The following is an 18,281-nucleotide window of genomic DNA, read 5'->3' on the forward strand; positions in this document are numbered from 1 at the left end:
AGCTGAGTTGTGAGGTCCAAAAGCAGAGATCATCCAGGGAGCGCAAAAGCCTGCTATTCGTCACCTTGCTCGCCAGCGGCAGCGTCCCCAGCAGCAACACTCGACAGCCGTTTGGGGCCTGGACGGCAGTTTGGAGCAGGGCCGCGAAGGAACGGCGGCTGCCCAACGCGCGGATCATGCTGCCAGCTCTGGACCTTCCTCTCCTTTCCAGCCATTCCTGCCTGCAAGTTCCCCATTTGCGTACGTGAGTTTGTTCTGTTTGTGCTGTCCTGGGTAGTCAATTAAGTCTGTATAAGCTAGTATTTTCCCTGTGTCTCTAAAAGCTTCTGTATATTATTTTATTATCTTTCCTTCTCCTTGGTTACTTTGAGCCTATAAATAGTAATTGTATTTCAAACCTTTCTTTTTGTCTGCTTCTTCTTCACATCCGTGTCGTCTTAGTCTTTTCCATATTGAATAGCTGTGGCGCGATACGGCCAACGTCTGGGTGAATCGGGTTTAGTCGGGGAAAAACTGTTCGGCCGCGGCGCCTCCGCTCGGCAAACAACATCTTATCCGCGGACTGTAACAATTGGTGTCTGGGAGTGAGATTTGAGGCCCGAACCAAATTTTTTTTTAAACATCCAGGAAAAATTTGGTCAAAAATTTGGAGCTGCTGGAAATTTGTGTTGTTTTAAAGCAAAACCCGAATTTTGAAATCGCGCCATGGCTGGTCAAGGCGATCGGATGCCGGTGGGTGAACTAGGAGAGGGGTTAGGAGTAACCCAGGATCAGAGGGACGAAGTAGAGGAGAACAATGAGGAGGTGGTTGAGGGGGTATCAGGCGCACAAGATGGCGTCCTCGCGCACATGGTTGTTGCGGCACCAAATTTAGCCGCGTCCGTGGTCGCGGCAGCCGAGCCCGCAGTGCCAATGGACTTTTGCCTATTTATGACGCATTTCATGGCATCTATGAAGGGTGACAGTAGGGGATTGGATGCAATGATGGCTACCCAGGGAATCGACATGAAAAAAAGGAGGAAGGAAGCAAGGGACAACCGGGAGGGATATCGGGAGCGAATAAACGACAGCATAAAAAAAATGGGGGAGATCGTAGACGGCATGGGAGGCGGGAGAGGCACATCGGTGCACGACGAGGTAAAGCAGGTCGAGAAGCACTGGTTGAACGAAGTTGAGAAAAGCGCGGGTACAATGACGGGGTAGAAATCGCGACACGGGGTTTGGAAAAGCCGGCGACCGATGAGGTAGAGGGAATTTTATTAAAGCCAACGGTCGTCGAGGGGAACAAAGACAAAGCAGTAGTGGGTACAATTAAAATTGAAGAGATGACGGAGGTAGCCCGGGAATTGCAGGGAGAAATGGAAAATGTGCAAAGTCCCTGCTCACATCACGATGCTGTGCTTAACCCAAATGGAAGTTTGCAGATGCGCGTGGAGAAGGGAATCCCCCAGGTGAGTCGTGCTGTGTATTGTGCGGGGAGATTTTGGTAAGAGGTTGTTTGGCGACAAAAGAATTTTCGCGCGCTTGGGATCGAGGAGGCATCCGGGCGTTGGTGAAGGGTCCCGTGTGAGTAAAAATGGCACGCGTGTGAGGAAAAAGTGTGCGTCAAAGGGTGAGTGTGTTACGAAGCGCGAGTGTGATACCGAGTGTGAGCGAGAATGCACGTCGGGGTGTACGGGGTGTGACACAGGGAGTGAGAGCAATATGGAGTGTACGTGCGAGGGTGAGTGTGACACGGAGAGTAAGGTGGTGGTGGAACGTGTGCGAGGAAGCACACCGGGGTTGGTGGTAGCGCGAGTGTGGGAGAGCCCATCTGAGCGCGTTAGTGGGTGGATGCAAGAGTGCACGCCCATGGTGAGTGTTACGGAGGACGTAACGGAGGAGAGGTGTGCGCAAGAGGTGTGGTGTGTAACAGGGAGTGTGTTGGTGGAATGTACGGACGGCGTTGGAACGCCGGGTTTGGTGAGGGTGAAAGGGGTAGCGTATGCGTGTGAGCATGCAGGTGAAGCATCGACGGTAACCGGGTTAGCGGTTAGAGCGACGGATAGCCGATGCGAGCACTCGGGGCACGGAGTGCTTTGTTGGATGCAGGGCCCGGCGCGGATCGAAGCTGCGTCGTTTCTCTTCGAAGCGTCGTTGCCGATTCGGGCTTGGCCCCGCCCTGCACGGTCCAGTCCGGGCCTTGGCGGGCGAGGCGACCGGTACGGTTCAAGGGCGAGTGGGAGGAAGCGGAACGGTGCCCCCTGGCGGGGACGGGGTTCCGACCGGGGGAGATTGAGCCATCGGGCCCGGGACCGCAAGGTACCGCGCCGAGATGGTGCGTGGAATCTCGGCCCGACCAAACCACCTCCCTTGAACCGAAAGCCGGACGGATTCAACCTGCAGGTGACCAAACCACCTGGATTCATTGCTCGGCTTTGCGAAGCCGGGTTTTAATGATGTCATGACGCACCGAGGCTAGGATATAGCGGACTGTGATGATGATGATGATAGTGATAGTGATTTGATATGAAATTTAGAATAGTGAATATAATTGGCAGTAATTGGCAAATTTTTGATTTGTTGGATTTGGACGAGCCAAATTGGTAGTGGGAGATGCCCGATGTGGTGGGGTGGCCAATCCACCATCCCTCACAGCGGGGGGCAAAGGAGCACTAGTCTTATGGGGTTTATGGCAGTGAAAACTAGCCCGGGAGGGGTTAAGATATATCGTGTGTAGGGATCTAGAGAGATGACCTTAGGTGACGTTAAGGTTAGGTAGTGACAGACACCTGTAGTGGGGACGCAGGTAGATTAGTGTGGATGATAATGACGTGGTATGTGCTTAGTTTAAAGGGAAGACGGGGAGCACTAAGTTAGCAGGGCAACAGGTAGTTTAGATGATGCCGTATGAGTGTTGGAGGTGTATTCAAGTGTATTGAGCAGGGTATGAGTAACTGATTGTGATTGTGAGTAGTAGTGTGATTGCACAGGTGTGCAACTGGACAGGTGTATGGAGCAGTGTATGAGTGAGAAGAATAGTGAGATGAGTATTGTGTTGACCGAATGGTCCAGGAAGGAAGGAGGGTGCAGGTGGCACCAGGTATGATTGCACAGGTGTGCACCAACAGGTGTATGGAATAAATGGTAGTGTGGAATATATGGAGTATTGGAATGGATGGTCGTGGAGTGAGTATGATGGAAACTGTGGAGTGGAGTGGATGGTGCAGAGGGAGGTGTGAATGGGGGAAGAGTGGACCCCCATCACGAATACCCGGGGCGGGTAGTGTAAGTGTTAGGTAGAGGGTATAGGTAAATTGTGGTTGGATATTGGCATCTGTGGTGTGGGTGGAAGAATGATGTTTGGATGGGTGCATTAGTGTTGTGGAAATGGCTGGGCGTGTAGCCTGTTAGTGTGTGTAGTTGGTTTGGGCACGCCACCACTGTGAGGATGTCGGCCAGGTGAGGCCGCAGGTGGGCTCTGGGAGCCGGTAGTTGTGGATGGGGCCCGAGGATCTGGAGGACGGACCCGGGTAGCCCAGTGCCAGAGGGCACCAAGGGGTGACAGAGCCAGGAGGGGCCTTCCCCAATTAGATAGGTTAGGGTGAGGAGCTAGGTAAGCTCGGGTGGCAACTGCAGTGGTGGAGGTGTGCAGGTGGGTAGACCTGCTGGGAGAGCTACACGTCTCAGCCCAGAAATTGTGCAAGGGCACCGGGAGATGAATCGGGGGAGTGAGACCCCAAATTGAGAAGCACCACAGTTTGGTCAATGGGAATTGGTTTTTAGAACCCATAGTGTAAGTTGGCCAATGGATTGGCAGGGAAAGACCCCGGGTAGTGTAAAGTGTGTTAATGTCATTTAGAGGATAGTTAGGATTGAAGTCTCCTCGCACCATCTACATCCACTCACCTGGGATGACGTACCTCCACACCATGCCATGTTTTTATTATTTTTGATGCAAATGTTTGGAATGTGAGACGCATCATGACGTGGGTGTGACATTGTGCTTGATGTTCCATCTCTTCCTCCTTATGAGGATTGATGATGAATTGGTGATGGCAAATTTTGGCTAGAGGGATTGTGGTGACGAATTTGGTATAAGGGAAATATGGGAAGACGTGACGATAGCGACGGATTGGTAAATGTGTAGATTTTTGTAAATATGGGGTAAGGGCAAGGGTAGTGTAGGTGTCAGGGGGGGTGACGTACGGTAGGGACGAGCTTTCTCACTTCGCTCTCCGTACGCATTTCGCCCTGCATTGCCTTGGTTGATGTGTACCCTTGTGACCTTACCCCTCGCTCATCTGTCTTCCCCCCTTGTCTCCCACATGAGGACCTGAGCGCCACTGGGCGCCGAGGGGAGCGTGCGTGAGTCCGCCATTGTGTGCCCGGAACTCCCAGAACCAGCTGTCTTCATCGATGCACCACATTATGGACCACATGTCTGTGGCCGAGCACCACTTATGGACCCCATGGGTTGGGGCATGGCCCCTCTGCTGGAACCGGCCATGAGGGCCCGAAATCTTGCTGGCGGACCTTGGCCACAGGGCACCGATGCCCCACAGGTGAACCACACTAGTCGGCCCCTGTGGGCCATAAATAAATAAAAATGGACACGTTGGGTGCATTTCATTTTCAGTTCAAATAGGCCGCCATTAAGAAAATGAAGGAAAAAGACAACAACTGGAAGAAATAATAATAGCCAGCAGAGGGAACCGAAGAGCAAGAGACCACCTGCAGGGTTAGGGGTTGTTGTTTTTATTTTTATTATTGAACATTGATGAACAATGATGACTGTGCACCGATTGGTGCTTGAGGGTGTATTGGTGCGTTTTTGGGTGCTTTCATGGTGCGTCGATGCAGAGCAGACTGTCTCCCCCCCTCCCCCCCCCCCCCCCCCAGAAAGAACAATCACAGGTCCTGGGTTGAGTTTTGTAAATAAAATAGCGTCACTGTAAATAATGCTCCCCACCGTCAGTGTATAGTTTGAAGACCATTCCGCAATTCGGTTAACTGTGGGCGTGAGTCTGTTAGGCAGGGTGCAATGGAGCAGCGGGACACATTTATCTATGTTTTAAAACTGTCGCACTCAGGGTCAGGTTAAAAGTAGAGGGAACTACACCTACGTGTCACACTAACTTAAAGTTATAGGCCCGGGACGTGCCTAAGAGGAGGAGGGTGCAGTGTTGCGGCTATGAGGATTGTATGTTTTTGATTGTGTGTATTGTATTGGAAATTGCTGTGTAACATTGTTGATTATGGCCCCTCCTGCCTCCAGAGTTGTGTAAAGGTAAAAAGGGCGTCCGGTAGTTAATTCCATGAAACACCACATTGAAGGACACGATAAAACCCTTGTTCAGTAGCTTATATCTTTATTATGTGTTTTAGAGTAAGGCCTTGTCTTCCAGTAACATGACACTCCATTGCACCAAGTAAAAGAGATAGATTCCCTTCATTCCCATTCCCAAAAACCTCCTTTTCCCCTTTCGTAATGGCCAAGCCTCAATTTGGCAATTACATCCCCTCCAAAGCCGCCATTGGCCACGAGGCAGGGTCGGGGAAGAAAGGCGTGCCCGCCCGTCATCATCAAGGGCGGAGCCAGAGGGTCGCGCGACCAACCATGGCCGAGGTGAGCACACCGATGGGCGTGTCCTGAAGGCCGGCGGCTTATTCGCCGGAGGCGTGATAAAAAGCGCGCGCGCAAGGGTCGTTAGACGAGAGTGGCAAAAAGGTCCAAGGCTGAGCTGAGCTGCGTGGTGGTGCAAAGCAGATGAGCTGAGAAGGGAGATGAGCTTTTATGAGATGAGCTGAGAAGAGAGATGAGCTATGACAAGAGCTGAGTTGTGAGGTCCAAAAGCAGAGATCATCCAGGGAAGCGCAAAAGCCTGCTATTCATCACCTTGCTCGCCAGCGGCAGCGTCCCCAGCAGCAACACTCGACAGCCGTTTGGGGCCTGGACGGCAGTTTGGAGCAGGGCCGCGAAGGAACGGCGGCTGCCCAACGCGCGGATCCTGCTGCCAGCTCCGGACCTTCCTCTCCTTTCCAGCCATTCCTGCCTGCAAGTTCCCCATTTGCGTACGTGAGTTTGTTCTGTTTGTGCTGTCCTGGGTAGTCAATTAAGTCTGTATAAGCTAGTATTTTCCCTGTGTCTCTAAAAGCTTCTGTATATTATTTTATTATCTTTCCTTCTCCTTTGTTACTTTGAGCCTGTAAATAGTAATAAATAGTAATTGTATTTCAAACCTTTCTTTTTGTCTGCTTCTTCTTCACATCCGTGTCGTCTTAGTCTTTTCCATATTGAATTGCTGTGGCGCGATACGGCCAACGTCTGGGTGAATCGGGTTTAGTCGGGGAAAAACTGTTCGGCCGCGGCGCCTCCGCTCGGCAAACAACATCTTATCAGCAGACCGTAACAATATATTTTTTTCCAAATTATGTTATTGTCATATAATAAAGTAAAAAAAAAAAACAGGCATATAGGAAAATGTAAAGGACTTGTATAAAACAGGTTTTATAGAATTTAATCACAGGCATGTTGGCTGTGTTTGTTGTTTGTGTGCTTGATATGTGATGTGTTTGATATGATATGTTTGTGCTTGATATATGTGATGCTTCCATTCATGTACTTTCTATTGCTTTGAGAAACATTACTATATATAATTTTGTGTGCTCCTTCCATATCCTTCCAAAGGGGTCCTACTGTGGTAGAATAATAAATGTTTTGTTCAAACCTTTCAAAGCAAACGCCTTTTCTTCTTCAAACCTGGGCAGAGGCTATTGAAGCAGGCAAGTTTGTGAGTTTGTCCAAGTAATCGATGAACAACTTTTTAATAGTATCATTTTTATTATTCTCCGACAACAGAAACTCTTTAGAATGAAGAGTGATGGAGAAGATTGGCTCCTTTAATGTAAAAAATTATTATTATTACTATTATTATATACTAGCAAAGGTGCCCAGCGTCGCCAGACAAGACAGGTTCCTCCTCCCATCCCTTCCCCTTCCCCTGCCTTCTCCCATACTCGCTCCTCCCTCCGGACTCCCAACACTTCCCCATGACAGGTGGTCGCTTGTGGGTTTATAAGTTATGAATTATGAGAAAATAACTGTTAAACCCCCTATGAAGGTGTATCATGGTAAAAAATGTGATCTTATAAGGTTTCTTCACGATTAACCTTGGGAGCTCAGAGGAGTAGGCAGCCATTATCAAGCAGCTTAAGCACTCAAGCAAGCACTCCAATGAAACGGTCGATAAGGAACTGCTGGCTTGGAAGGTGAATAGCGATGCATACAGCAAACAATAGGCATTCAATGATGAATGCTTTATCATAATTATTTTTGTTGCCCAGAACGAAGTTACACTTTATGCACACTCTATATAATTCTTCGAACAGTAGAAAAAGTTAAGTTTAATGCTTTGGCAATTGATAAATATGGAAAAGGAGGCATCACAATCTTGCTTGCTTAAAGTAATCGGTTATTTCTTAGAATTGGTAAGTTATAAGAATCGGCAACTTGATAAATTTTTCAGATTTCACTCCAGATTTTGCCCGATATTTAATCCACCAGTTCCAATCCTCAAATCTGGAGACAGATTTTGATTATATACTTTAAATAGTCGATGATAGGTCATCGTGAAAAATCTCCAAGGCTTTTTGAGTAGGCTGAAACAAAATGGTGGATTAAGACCCCGGCGAGGTGAATGAAGCTGACCAAGGGTAAGCCTGTTTTTGCTTTTAATTTAATAAGTCCATTAATTATCTTCAAAAGATTTGTTTTAACTTTACCCAAATAACCAGTTTGCATTCAGGCATTCCCTTGAAGTTCCCTTAGCATGGACGCAATGTTTTGGGCTGCTGGGTTTCATGGCTTTGGAGTTATGGAGGAGACACACGGATTGACTGACTGACACACGCTGACATTTATTATTATAGACAGATTACTTGATGAAGTCTCATGAATTTCTCAAATTGTGAGATTACGAAATTAACAAATTGTCAGATTACTGATGACTCATTATGAGGAAATCTTCATATTGTTATAAAATATTGGAATGCATGAGGATGCTCTCATTATTACGCAATCAGACATGGTGGTGTATTGGTTAGATTAGAGCATCATCTCTGGGTTTGGGTAGTCAGTGGTTCAAACCACAGCTGAGTCATACCAAAGATTTTTTAAATGGTATGCGCCGCTTCCTTGCTTGACACTTAATTCAATGGTTGCTTCCGTGGTGACGTTGCCTTTCAGTGTGCTGGTTATAGTGATGGTGTTTAAACCGGACAAAAATAAAACTCACTCATAGCTAAAACGCAATGACGTGTTTCACATGATATCCGGTTGATGCAAAATCCTTCGCGTCATCTCTCCAACTGTTTCCAAAGAGGGATGGATTCCTTGGTATTGAGCCGCTGCAGCTCGAGAAGGCATCAAAAGCAAAAAGAAGAGTGCTCGTTCATTGTCATGATGGTTGCTCAACCAAGAAAGCAAAAATCCACCTCACTCAATGGTCGTGGTGGTGTCCACACCATCAGGTATGTGCAAGTACCACAATGTAAAGCTCCAACAATATGGTGCAGACGGTCTTTTATACTCATCACTGCTTCCCCCCATATTCATCCACCCACCCTGGTTTCTTTCTCCTCTACCTTTATAACTCACTGGAATATAACTACTCTGCACTCTACACAATTGCTCTTTAACGGTTGCCCATTTATCTGATGCAGAACTGCCTGCATTGTAGCTGTCCCCAATCAAGAGAACATAAATCTCTTCTCATATCTTCAAAGTTTGCAATCCTGAAATCTAACAGCCTTACCTTACAATCCTAAATTCCAGCTGTCAAGAAAATAGTTGCACACATTATGCTGTGATCGTTTGTCACAGAAGTTCTCGGACCTCCACCTCCTCTACCATATTGGAATCATTTCTTTAAAAAGGATCTAACACCTCCCAGCCCCCTACCCTTTCGTGGGCTTTTCCAAAAACTGTCTTAAAAGGCAATCCTAGAATAGACTTCCCCTTCCTAGTTTCTGGGCCCCATCTTTCCCTGGCAAAATTAAAAACCCCACAATCAACACTCTACCCATTCCACAGGACTTTCTGAATTATTCATGAACTCCTTCCTGCTCCTTCTTAATACAGGATGCCTCTAAACACATCGAGCACGTATCTGACTATTCTTACAATTTCGAATCTCAATCCATACAATATCCTCTACATTAGTACCTTCCATAATATAATTCCTTATTCTTGATACAATATTGCATTTTACCCAGATTTCCACACTCCCTCCTATCTTTCCTCTCCTATTCACAACTCTACATCTTGCAGCCTTCTAGCCCTATCATTAAAATAAGTCACCCCCTACATCAATATCATATTCCTCGCTATCTTATTTTGCCTCAAGCACTTCCATCTTATTATTTAAGGTGTACAGGTGGATAGGAATGCTTGTGAGACTTTCCGATCACACCTACTGTACACAACTCCTGGCATAGGTATATAATATCCTTAATTTTCCCCCACTTGTACCCACCCTTTGTTGCATTTACCCAACAACAACGCCATCAGCAGCAGTTCCCCCATCAAAGGCATATTTACCCTCTTCTATCCCAAAAAGCCTTAACTAGCCCGTCCCTATCAAACAGGGAAGGCTTATTGCTGTTGCAGGGTTTGTCTCTACAACTAGCGCCCCCAATTCTTATTGGTACCACAGAGTTTCCTAGACCCCGAGGAGTACTAAACCACCATTTCGATCATTTTTTTTCCTTCCTGCACTCTCAACACTCCAAATTTCCAAGCTGTATCTTGGAGCCGGCAGGGACTTTCCGAATGAAATTTTGCATCAATAATGCGATAGAAAGTACACCGGGTTGACTAATTTTTATTGACATTGACTTCATTTTAAAGTTATGATCCAAACAACCGCCATTATTTCCAATTGGTTACACGACAGGAGTGAAAACGCCACGACAGCTCACCATCACAACGTGGTGTGCCTTAGGTAAATTATTGTTCAACTGTTCACGGAGACATTAGGTGTCTGACATAGAGGCACATCACATTTGTGAGCCTCTGACATGCCAAAATATATCAACAGCAGCAACTGAAGAAGATGGAGAAGTGGATGGCGACTGGCAGATGGGGTGGTTTCATTATGTGTTGTGCCTAACTGAGATTCAGAGTTGGAACTCGGGAATATCGCAGTGGGATGTGTTGTCACAACCTTTCAATGTGACCGAGTTACAAAAGTCACCACGAAAGAGCTGAGGTTGTTCGAGTCCAGTGGACCGGTGTGTGTGGTTTTACGCGGCAGAGGCCGGAGATACCCTCTTCATGTTCTGCTGTGTGTGGGAGGAACCTGACCGGCATGTCCCACATGATATTAGGCGAAAGTACCTTGGGGAGGTTGGCCACCATCTTGCATCACATCGTATAAGTGTGGCCTGCATACAACTGTGCTTCAATAGGGAATGCCTTGGAGCCCGGCAACAGGTCCAAGCATGGCGTCTTCTCTGAGAGTCGCTAGGGGCATTGATTTGGCTCTTGTCCTGGCAGGCAAATTTATGAAATGGGTGAATTTTTCTCCACTGACAGCTCTGAGTGGCCTCATGGGGGCTGCTTCAGAGGAAGGATCCATATGGTATGGGTCAGCTATGAGGATGGATATGGCATTGATGGAGGGCATTGTTTTTGGTGGAGGTGAACACATTTGCTTGGGGCTAGAACACAGGTTTGGAGGGAGTACATCTCACAACTGGGGCTCCTCGAGGAGAGATTTTGGAGAGATGGGTTGCTGAGGAGTCAGGTCAGCCACTGCCGGTGTTGGAGCCGGTGGGTCAAAACATGAGGAAGAAAAGGACAAGACCGAGCAGTTGTCACTCAATAAGTGCAAGGCCAGGGACAAATCCATGAATGCTTATACTCAGTGTTTTGGATGTTGTAAGTGGGCAATTCTCGGATTGGTGTAGACTGTCGGGTGTCTTTCCTTTAAAAATGCTTGGAGGTGGGTCGTTCAAGAGCTTCCGTGGACAAAATGAGGAAAGGGTTAACATCTTTGCTAGATTTGTCTGAGGGTGGGGGATCAGATGAAGAAAGTCGATTGTGTTTGTTGGGTGGGTCTATGACAGCACATACCGTTTTTAAATCCTTTGGTATGACTCGGCCAGGGTTTGAATCACCAAACTCCAAGAATCTGAACAGAGGCTCCAACCCTAATACAGCCCCACCAAGTCTGGTAAATAGTTCCTGTGAAACACGCTACGACCTAAACACCATCACCTCTTCAAAATCCTGCAGCTGTCTTTGCATTGCTTATTATATTTCAGCTCATATAATTTCATTTTTCCATGTAACGAACTATCAAAGCTAATATTAGGCGTTGCAATTGTTTGTCAACTTAATTAGGTGCTAAAAGGCAACTTAGAGTTGATGAAGAACAAGAAAAGTTTGCTCTTTGGTTGGTAGTAAAAATGTAGGAAATCCTCAGAGCTTCATGAGTATATGAGATTGTCACATTGTATAAGTGAAGTCACTGAGCAGTGGTTTCAAGCAGATTGTTTCAAAGTTTTCGAAGTTTCATAATACCAGACAAGAATGATCAGGAGGACATCCAGGTGCCAAACACTGTAAAAGGTTCATTCTTCCATTCAGAATAATAGGGCTGCAGATTGAGCATGAAAATGAGGGTGAAGTGGCAACTCGCTTCCCCCCAGCTAATTTTGATATTTTTAATAAAGTATGGGCCCTGACTACTTCACACACCAAAAATACCCAGAATCCCCTTGGGGGAACATGTTCAAGTGACGTCATCAAGATGGCCTCCATTTTTATTAAGTTTTTGTATTTTATTTTTACATTGAGGGTCCCTGTGTCCTGATCTGTAATAAAATGATACTAGCATCTGATTTAAATATTCTATTTAATAATATTAATATTTAATAATATTTAAAAATAATATTATTCGTTATATTTAATAATATTTAAAATAATATTAAAATAATATTTAAATAATAAATTAATTTAAATGCATACATTGCAAATGCATGCATGCAATGCTTTTAAATGCATTTAAATTCATTTAATAATTTGATTTTAATATTTAAATAATATTTAAATAATATTTAAATTAAACGCAGTTGATGCATTCAGATCAATTTCTTGGATATTAGGGTATTCAGTTGTTGGTTGTAATTTTTCTATGTCTCTGCGAATAATAGTAACTGCACGGTGAAGTATTTGGGAATCATTTTTGTAATCAGAACCATTGTTGTAAGCACATTCTCCACGAACTTCTGCTGGCTTCGTATTCGCTGCTGTAAGTTTGATTCCTTTCTTTTTATTCTCTGGTTCTCCACAAATGAAAGTGTTCATCCCAGGAAAAGGCTGATGTTTTTTCTGACAGTAAAACTACTATATAAACGGTTAGGTACCACGTCAGCACCTGCACACAATGCCAAACTTTACAATTTTGGCAGCCATTTTGATGACGTCATTTAAGCATGTTCCCCCAGAGGTATTGTGGGTATTTTTGGTTTGTGAACTTGTCAAGACCCCTACTTTATAAAAAATACCAAAAGTAGCTGGTAGAAAGCCAGTTGCCAGTTCCGCCATTTTTAAGGCACTTTTTGACAATAATCTGCAGCCCTAAAAGCATGTCAGTAGTACAAAGCCACAACTATCATCATTTCCCCTTTTCCTCCAAATTACCGAAATTAAGTAGTGCACATGGACAATAACAAAACATGTGAATCCAATAGTTGCAAACATTACTCAAGTAAGCTAAAAATCAACCTGCGGGTTTCAGGGATGTTTGCACCATAAGGTCTTACCTTGAGGTCTCGGAAGAACACGCTGCTCCGTGCCCATTCGACCATTCCAAAGAGGGTTTGGTCAGCCATTCGGCACATGACGGCGAACATGGAAGGAGCATTGGAGGGAGATGGGCGTGAACGGAGGGCACATGGTGACCCAAGCTGTTGTTGTTGATGCTGTTGCTGTTCTTGTTGCAGATAGGCCACGACCCGAGCTTGTACAAGTCTCTCATCGGGTTCACAGTGCAGCAGCTCTACTATGAGCTGGGGGATTCCTGCGTTGTTGGGAGCTGAAACTGAAAGGCCTGGAGTGCAGCTGGGAACAGCAGACAGAGGATGTTGGCCTCCAAGACGAGGAGAAGATGCTGAAGGAAGCAGCGAGCCATGGATTCCTGGCTGGGGTGGGTGAGGTTGCTGCTGATGGTGCTGATGGTGTGCTAGTTGGTGCTGCTGATGCTGCAGCGAGTGGTGATGAGCAGCATGACCCTGATGGCCTGGGTGGTGATGGTGATGGTGGTGGTGATGGTGTTGGTGCGGGTAGATTTCAGAATATGCTGACGGTGTGTAGCCCGGCAGCGAATCTGGTGAGCTAGATGCGTAATGATCCGGGTACTCGGACTTGATGGCGCGTGACGCGTACGCTCCATATGTGTAGGCCATAGGCGGTGGCTGCAAATGAGGCCTGTAGGATGGCCGCTCATAGGCTGTACACGCGGTTAGACCAGCAGCTGCCATGGCCGGAATTGAAAGAGTCTTTGAGGCCTGTGGAATAGTGTGCATGCTCGATGGCAGGACGAGCTCAGGTTGGAGTGATATACCTGGAGGGACCGCACTAGCGATGCTCTCATACTTGAGGCCATTGGCTCTTATCAATGCCTTCTTCTGCTGCTTCAGTGCCCGGTCTCTTTTATACATCGGACCAAACTTATTCCTGCCACCACGCATTCTGTCAGCTCGCACCGCTGGCAGCCATTAATGAGCAGGAAGCAAAAAAAAAAAAAAAAGAACGTAGAAAAAATGCAGGGGAGGAAAGGTGGAAGAGCGAGGGTTGGTTTAGTGAGTTGTACTGTTCGTTATCCCATCTATCGTAAAGTTGTTTGTATTTCTGAAATGGAATCTAAAATTCTCAGAGCTGAAGCAAAACCAGATTCTTAAATTTACTGCATGGATAACTTTATGGACATGAATTTTACAAATGTTGACAGGTGCCAATAGTTGATAAACAATGATTAAAAACAAGCAAAAACTGATGGATGCTTTGAAAGTTGAGCAAAACAAAATGAAGCTTACATCCTTGTCACAGACAAGTCTTAACACATTAATATACTTGAAAACCTATTGTCTTTACAGCCTCTCTCTATATATTGTATCACGAGTGGCCAGGTGTAGCAAAGCATTTTTGACAACCGTTGCTCGAAGCAAACAGGAAAGAGGAAAGATTTCATACAAACAGAATGAACATCAAATAATGAGTTTCTTCAAGGTTGAATATCAGCACATTGGCAGAAAATGTGCAATTAAATGTCCATTCTACTTTGGTAGTTCATTTTTTGCATATATTTGTTTTAGGAGTTCATCAGAGGGAAGCATGCAATGATGGTGTAGACATTCGCTACAAATGTACAATTAGATTGGTATTGGATGATGGCCTTGAGGGGCGTCGGCGAAATCTTCAGGCGGGTAGGATAATTCTCAGAAAGAATGAGCCCTGGACATAACTCATCTGTCGCCGTTTACCTCCATGTCACCAACCCCTCACCGCCCCCCCCCCTCCCCATGTAATCTCAGATGACATGCTCTCTCCTCTCCTCCATCCCTCTCCCCTATCCTCCATATTTATTCCCTCTCCTCTATATCTTCTTTCTCTGTCTGTCTCCCTCTCTCCATTAGAAATGAGCAAGCACAATTATACTCAAATGCACACAGAAAATACCATCTCCTAAACTTCTGCATCCATCTACTCTACCTGCCCGTATGTATGTATGTATGTATATATATATATATATATATATATATATATATATATATATATATATATATATATATATATATATATATATTCATATACACATTTGATTTTGAGGCACCATACTTTTTACAGAGCATTGGTCATGTCGAAGCAGTTTCTTGCCAAGGGTTATGCTGGGTGGTTTATAATTGCCTTCCCAGAAGTAGTTATGGCAGGAATATAGAATTTGGTCAGGGTGCCGGAGATAGCTCGCCTACTCTTCCCGACGGAAACAATGGGATATTTAACATCCACCGACTATAATTCAATCAGACGGCCCGTTTAACGTCCATCCAAGGGACCTTGCCTGTGAAATAATGGGATTGACATTTTCTAGCAGGATCGGGATTCGAACCCATGCTCGACAGCTTAGAGGTGGGTTTGCGTACCTCTAGGCCAAATTGCCAGAATATGTGTATATGTATATTTATATGTATGTGTATATGTATAAGTATATGTATATGTATAAGTATATATATATATATATATATATATATATATATGTGTATACACACACACGCGCATACATGTACATGCTGAGTGTTCTGTCGAAGACGTCACTGTTCTGCTTACCTTCCAGTTTCATGCCGACACTGAGACATTTCTGGAAGCGACAGTAAGGGCACCGCTTACGCTGCGTCTTGTCGATGGGACAGTTCTGGTTCTCGATGCACGTGTAGCGCTTGTTGTTCTGAACTGTGCGCTTGAAAAAGCCCTGAGGAAGATGAAAGTGACCCAAGCATGTCTCCTCATTCTATGTACAAATCATATTGATGAACAAAAAAAAGGCTTCTCATGACAGTACCTGAACCTTTAATCACTAAGTCCGTGGCCTGACAAGGATGTGTACAATTTATTAATGGTTAGTGTTCATTGAAAAGATAGAAATCATTGTATAAGGCAATGAAGACGACTTCAACGAAATTGTTTTTAAAATGAGATGTGAGTTGGGGAAGGGAGTGGGTGGACTACAGACCACAGTTTCGCCAACATCAGTCATTCAGTTTCATGGGGCAGCGTACTAAATGATGTAACATCCATATTTGACTTCCATCAATGTGTAATTCTTTTTGTGTTTATTGGAGTCAAAATAACAATATGGATAGTTTTTTTTTAATGTTGTTTCTGCGTTCAGGCCTTTGTGGTGGACTGGTGGTTGCAATTACTACAACGTCATACTTCTCTGGAGCATGCTGCTCATGGAACCGCTTTCAATAAACTGAACCAAGACGTGATATCGTGAAAGACTTCGAAAATTTTATTGCAAATTCTACCCAAAGTATAGGACTACCTCAAAATCACATCATAGGTTTAAATCTGCTTTCTCATTATAAGACAACACAAACTACATTACAAGGGAAAACTGACTTACTAGTCATTTAGATTTGACTTGATCCAAAACGAAACGCTCTAAAGTTCAATATCTTTTCTGTTTCTTTGACCAATTACATATTTGGGTTTCACATCCTACAAGTGATGCCACTGGGTGGTGCACATCTCTCGATGTGCAATGTGGGCAGGATTTGGGAATGCGGCCGGGGCACCGGCACGCATTGTCGGATTCTTCCCGAAAGACACGCGAGTCGGAACTTCAGACTTTGCAAGCAAGTGCCAAAAATATGAGGCAGCTGGCTTCATGTCCTCTCTGACAGAACATCATACCTTATAATGAAACATCCTGCTGCACACATTACACCGCAAGACAGCCGTTTGCAAGTCAGACGGGAATCAAACGCAATACTCAACAAAGGCGAGCACTTCTGAGCTACCCGATAGATATCAAAGCAGTGGGACAAAATAATTTTGAATATGGTCTCTATGCACTGTCTCCATTTCATGCTATGGGTATTCTCCAGGAGCATGAGAAATGGGCAAAGTGAAGCATAGAAAGCTCATCATTTTGTCTCAGAGATTTGGGTGTCCTTAAGAGCATGATTCTTCTCATCTACTACAATAACTTAATGCCGTGATACTTAAGGCATCTTAATCGTGCGTTTTAGGTGAGGAATGAGAAAAAATTACAGGCAGAGAGATCAGACGAATATCTATGAATGATGATTGAAATGTGGAAGCTGCTATATTGCTCAAACGTTATACATCGACTCAAATTACCTACAAGGGAGCATTGCCATGCTGAAGGCACCTGCGAGCAATGCCTTGAGCAGCCAGAATTGGGGCATTTTCACTATAACCGTTGTTCTAATTCCCATGAATCATCCCAAGATGTAATTAATGTCTCATGTCATATATCTATATATATATATATATATACATATATACTGCATGCCCGTCTTATATACTTGTATACTCGAATAAAAGCCCATCAAAAATGACGGATTGGAACAGTTTATTAGTGGTGCAGCCTCGTGAGCGTGCCAAAGTCTGAAGCCTCGGTGCAGTGTCAGGTTTGCTTATATCTTCTTTATTTATTGGACATCATACAGATGTAGATGAACACTCGGTTTACTCTGCGTGCTTTGCACATAATGTGCAGCGAATTTCACCTCCCTGCGCCTTGCATTTATTGTTATTTTTAAAAAAACACTTCTGTACACCGCCCTTGAGGCTTATTTTGCAAGCCACCATGTACAATTCCAATAGAAGAAACATAATTACTCTTTTTTGGGAAGTGTTTTTCGAGTTTGATTTATCCTCAAAAATAGACAGTAGTGACCACACATTCGTGTTAAAAGATTGGTGTTTAAAACCTACTCTTGTGAAGGGGGACAGACATCTGTACAAACACACAAACTGATATTGTGTTTTATATGGACCAACAAATTGAACTGATTACATGGGAGCTAATAATGTGAAATTGTATTTTTAATCAACTTAATCTCAGAAACATTCTGAATAAAAATGAAGAACAAATTCAAGAACAAAACGGCAGTTAAAGAACTGCCAATAAATAGATGCAAATCTCAGAGGGAAAACATACTTGTTACATATCCATCTATATACGTGTGATTTTTGAGCCAACTGTTGCATTGTAAGCTGATAATCTTTACGTGGGTGGAATGGAACCCAGAGCAATATCTGCTGAAACTCACCTTGCAGCTCTCGCAGGTTAGCAAGCCGTAATGATACCCTGACACCTTATCCCCGCATACCGGACACAGCTCATCGAGGTCCTCGTCGTACACGTACTCCATGATCTTTGTGTGTGCTGTGGCATAGTGGTGGGGATAAGGAATGCAGGGGAAAGGTAATTATAAGGACCCATACAGGTTAAACAATCCTCGCAATTAAGCAGGTAATTAAATGGAATTAGGCAACAGTTCACAAGCATCCGTATTTGAGTTAGACGTGCACACAAACAAGCATCCATGGTGCTAAATTAACGGTATTAAGAAGGTCGTCGAATTATATAACCTATGATAATTTGTACCCGAAAGAGTGCTCAATAAGCCAAGGACTTTTGATACAAAGGTCAACCACTGACATTGACACAAAAGTCAACAGAAATGTCACATATTTTTCC

The 18,281-nt window shown here is 44.7% G+C and overlaps 1 protein-coding gene across 3 annotated transcripts in view; it reads right to left on the reverse strand.

Moving 5' to 3' along the window:
- LOC137413500 (nuclear receptor subfamily 5 group A member 2-like) overlaps positions 1-17,970 on the reverse strand; it is a 234,607-nt gene extending 216,637 nt beyond the window's left edge. The window contains exons 1-4 of one of the 3 annotated variants that reach the window (XM_078767528.1): positions 17,851-17,970; positions 15,374-15,515; positions 13,352-13,754; positions 12,811-13,108 (exon numbers count right to left, since the gene is read on the reverse strand). In XM_078767528.1, coding sequence (XP_078623654.1) covers positions 12,811-13,108; positions 13,352-13,754; positions 15,374-15,515; positions 17,851-17,952 — 945 coding nt within the window. In that variant the 5' untranslated portion in view covers positions 17,953-17,970. Of the gene's footprint in view, positions 1-12,810; positions 13,109-13,324; positions 13,755-15,373; positions 15,516-17,850 lie in introns of all 3 variants that reach the window. The other 2 variants (XM_078767527.1, XM_078767526.1) reach the window with 2 other exon arrangements.
- Positions 17,971-18,281: the final 311 nt, after the last annotated feature.

Source organism: Myxine glutinosa, chromosome 13, assembly GCF_964187855.1.
Source record: "Myxine glutinosa chromosome 13, kmMyxGlut1.1, whole genome shotgun sequence".
NCBI lineage: Eukaryota > Metazoa > Chordata > Myxini > Myxiniformes > Myxinidae > Myxine > Myxine glutinosa.